The 4,462-nt window shown below is 33.5% G+C and overlaps 1 protein-coding gene across 1 annotated transcript; it reads right to left on the reverse strand.

Moving 5' to 3' along the window:
* Positions 1-1,169: 1,169 nt before the first annotated feature.
* Positions 1,170-3,699, reverse strand: CLPP5 (nuclear encoded CLP protease 5). The gene is made up of 8 exons (XM_079072139.1): positions 3,422-3,699; positions 2,592-2,720; positions 2,398-2,512; positions 2,214-2,306; positions 2,016-2,134; positions 1,882-1,916; positions 1,703-1,791; positions 1,170-1,573 (listed from the first exon to the last, which is right to left on the reverse strand). The coding sequence occupies exons 1-8, from the start codon at positions 3,526-3,528 to the stop codon at positions 1,373-1,375; spliced, it is 888 nt and encodes a 295-aa protein (XP_078928265.1). The 5' UTR covers positions 3,529-3,699; the 3' UTR covers positions 1,170-1,372.
* Between the last annotated feature and the right edge of the window lie 763 nt (positions 3,700-4,462).

Raw genomic sequence — 4,462 nt, forward strand, 5'->3', positions numbered from 1 at the left:
GTATTAAACAAATTTGTAGAATGAGGATGAAAAAATAGCCTCGTATCTTCCACTTTCACAATGAACCTCATTGACCTCGCCCTACCACCACACAATGATACCACATAATTGGTCCTACAATCTTTATTCAGTAACTTCCTAAGGAGCATGTATGCACAAACACAACAAACAGCTAGGTATTGATGGAACTCGAATTCCCTCATTTATAAGAAAATGATCAAAATGATCAGAGCAACGAACACTATTCTTGCAAAATGAGTTTGTATCCAACGCACACACATAAAAAAAAAAAAAAAAAAAAAAAAAAAAAAAAAAAAAGGCCCAGACATGCTACATGCATTTTCAAAAGCAAGATTTCATTTCCTCATAATGGTTTATTAGGTATTGTATTTTTTTTAAAATCCTACCCTATTAATTCTTCGCATAAAAAAAAAAAAAAAATGCGTCCACTTGTGTTTTGTATTTGTTTTGTAAATTGGATGATGGTTATAGTTTATAATTTATTGTTTGACGTCTCTCTATATATGTCATATTATTTATGTTTTGTCTTTTTAAGTTTATTTTAGTTTATCGAAACTGTTGTGTTCACAAACCTAATAAGGAAGGTGTACATTAAAGGATTTTAACCAGTTTTATCATGTATGAAACGGTTGTTGGGGTTGGGGGTCAGGATAATGATAATCGACCGCCAATAAAACTTAAGTCCTTAACACTTGTGACTTGAATTCAATTTTGTTGGCACTCGGTGACGTTAGTGCTTACCAACTTGTTGTATTAGCCAATCCGCCTCCCAATGCAGTTTCTTAAATCTAAAGTTTGAAATAGCCGAAAATCAAGATGGTATGCTCAACCAAACATAAAGGGAAATCTTAGGTCGAAATATCAAATGGAACACTTGTCATATTTAATAAAATTAATAATTTTTTATTACATTTGTCATCATCTAAAAATAGTTGGATAATGGATCTAAAAATAGTAGGATAATGGATAAGAAGAAAAAATAAGAGGATATTTAATTTCTCGTTTTACAAATATCTAAAAAGAGTTGGATGAATACAATAATATTCAGAAATATGTAGTGTGAACCAAAAAGAATACGTCTAGACATAGTAAGGATCACAAATACTTCCATTTCTGAAAGATTGGATGAAGAAAGAGCATACTAATAATGAAGAAACAAGATGACGTCTGTATTTGAGAAAAATAATACACTAATGTTTTCAACATGTAAAATAGAGTTGTAATTGGGAGAAAAGGATGAAGATGCATGCATATAATTCAGAATGAAATCTGATTTGGCAATTGGCACGACATGAAGATGACATTGGTTGTTACATTACAGCAAATAAGAATAAATTGGGTTTACATCTACTTAGGCAGCAGTAGCAGGAAGGGGCTGGAGGGCTTTGAGAGGATTCATAATGACACCGTCTATGAGCCCATATTCTTTAGCTTCTTTGGCACTCATGAAATAATCACGGTCTGTGTCTTGGTTGATTCGGTCAAGACTCTGACCGGTGTGGTATGCCAGATATCCGTTCAAATTCGCCTTGTGGTGCAACATTTCATTAGCCTAAAAAACACAATTATTCATAACTCATAACCAAAACAAAACAAAACATATATATATATATATATATATATATATATATATATATATATATATATTATGGAACCAAAATAAAAAGAGTAAAACAGCCACCTGGATATCTAAATCGGTTTGTCCACCTTGTGCCCCACCAAGAGGTTGATGTATCATTATCCTTGAATTCGGAAGGCTGTATCTTTTTCCTATAAAACAAACAATCAAATCATTCATACCATACCATACTAATTATTAGCAACCAACATCATCAATTCCAAATGTCAAAGTGGATATACCTTTGGTGCCAGCACCAAGCAGGAAAGCCCCCATACTGTCATGTCATGTCATGTCAAATAAATGTGTCATTGGAATTGGTCAACAAAAGTCAAATAAATGGAAAACAAATACTGTATGAAATTCTATAATTTACCTAGCAGCAAGCCCGACACATACAGTTGAGACGTCAGGGCGGATATGCTTCATGGTGTCAAAGATGGCCATACCAGCAGTCACTGATCCTCCAGGAGAGTTCACATACATCACAATATCCTGTCAATCAATATCATCTTCAATGAATCACTTAAATTTCTACACCATTTAATTGGGAAAGACATGGATCTCATCAAACCTTGTTAGGATCAACAGCATCAAGGTACAGAAGCTGAGCAACAATGATGTTTGCCATGTCATCATCAACAGCTCCACCACAACGGATAATTCTCTATCCACATACAGGTCAGGTATATTATATAAGGAAAGTGAAGTCACAGGTGTAAGTAAGGCGGCTAAAGATAAAGGATGAAGCAACTCACATATTGAAAAAGCTGACTGATAACACTCTGGAACCGTTCTTGCATCATTGGGGGTGGCCCTTGACCTTGTGCATATGCCGGGAAGTAGGGTGATGATGGAACTTGTACATCCTCCCTGCAAATTCAATATTATCATTACTATTTACCAAACAGACTGAAAAAAAAAAAAAAAAAAAAAAAAAACCTATTCCTACCTAATGGACCATACTCCCTGCCTCGAATTCTTGTTAACTGATGAATAATCACCAGAATAAACAGCTTTCACTGAAGAAGAAGAACAAGTCCCAACACTTTTCTGATTACTTCTCAATTTACTTGCTTTCCTGCAATGCAATCAATAAACCTCATCATCACATTTTCTCCCCCAAAATTAACCTACCACTTATGAATCTGTTATTATTTTATATAACAAATGCAGAATTTTATTCATTCTATTTCTCACATGTTCAGTTTAACCCAAAAAACCAACCCTATGTTTTCCTATGAAATTAGTGTTTTCCAATCAAGATATATCATCTACTTCCAAGAAATCCATTAACAGTCAATATCAACATTTTATAGAATGAATTTTAACCCTTGGAGTAGAAGATTTTTGTTTATTTGGGCATGGTCAGTATCAAACTCCTTGACTTTTAAGGACCGAGAAATTGACTTACTTTGGTGTAGAAGGATATAAAAAGTTAGTCTTTAGTTTAGTGTCAACAGAAAGAAACCATAGGCAAGGAAGGATTTTCTTCGTTTCTATAATTCTATTTTAACGAGCAAGCGCACTTCAGATTATTAATCATCAAGTTCTTAGCTTCAATAGAGCCCAGCAACCTCAGGTAATAAATCTTCAACATAGAGGATTTTAATCACACTGTACCTTGCCAATTAAACAGATTGCGTCCTAGTATTCAGACTTCACAATGTTAAAAGGAGTAATTTATCCAATTGAAAATCACTGAAGAACTTTAACAAGAAACACACACACGCACAGAGACACTTTTTTACATAAAGGATTATAAATAGTAAAATTTGATACCTGGAAGGAAGGGGGTTGAAGTTCTGTTCAGATATGGAACTAGGGCTTTTTGTAGAAGAGAATGCGAGAGAGTTAAATCTGAGAGAGGGGATGCAGGATTGTGCCATTGTTGTTTATCGATATGATAGGTCGTTGTGTTCTTGTGGAGGAAGAGATGGTTGCTTATCCGTTAAACGACGACGACGACTGCGATGGAGTGAGGCAGAGTGGGTGAGGTGAGGGGATTGAACCGATGAAGGAAGAAGATAAACAAGATTTTTATTTGGGTTACGTTGCGTGTGGGAATGTAAAACCCAAAATTGATAAAATTTCGTGGCACTCGGGTTGGGCCTGGGTTTGCTGTATCATTTCCTACCAATCGATTAGGATTTAAGAAGGCCAAAACTATAATCAATTATGAATATTCATGGTTATCATTTGTTAATAGATTTTACTTCTAACAAAAATTTGTCACATCAACATAGATATACATCAGGAATTATAACATCCAAATAATAATAATTTGTTGAATAGGGAAAATACTAGAAGTGGGTTCAAATATGTAAAAGTTTTTTTTTAAGAAAGAAGTAGAAGCTATGTTCATCAACAAACTAGAGGACATGTCTGTAAAATCAATACATATGATTTTGGTTAGCGTAAATTGGTATGAAAAACAAATTTGTGATTTTTACATTAGTTTTTCAGCGTAAATCATGTCCTCACATTAATCCATCCATATCCTCCAACTAATCTTTGAAATCTTCTGAGGTATAGAAAAATGGAAAGTTACAACGTTTGGTTGTGATTTTTGTTTTTACTTTGATTTGTGTAAACTTGTAGCTAATTTTTTTAATGTAATTATACGAAAATTTTAAATTTTAGTCTACTAGCAATCTAGGTACCCTCATGATGTAATTGCATGTGTTAAAACGTCTTCAGTTATATTTTTTTAATTCAGTTTAATACCATATTTATCATAAATAAACTAGCTTATGCAATTTAGCATTTGATAAGACTACAAAAGTAGCTTATTGTAGCTTACAAAATAACTTATAAGCTAGA

The sequence above is a fragment of the Lactuca virosa genome, chromosome 9, assembly GCF_052849685.1.
Source record: "Lactuca virosa cultivar CGN04683 chromosome 9, Lactuca_virosa_CGN04683_v6, whole genome shotgun sequence".
NCBI classification, from domain to species: Eukaryota; Viridiplantae; Streptophyta; class Magnoliopsida; order Asterales; family Asteraceae; genus Lactuca; species Lactuca virosa.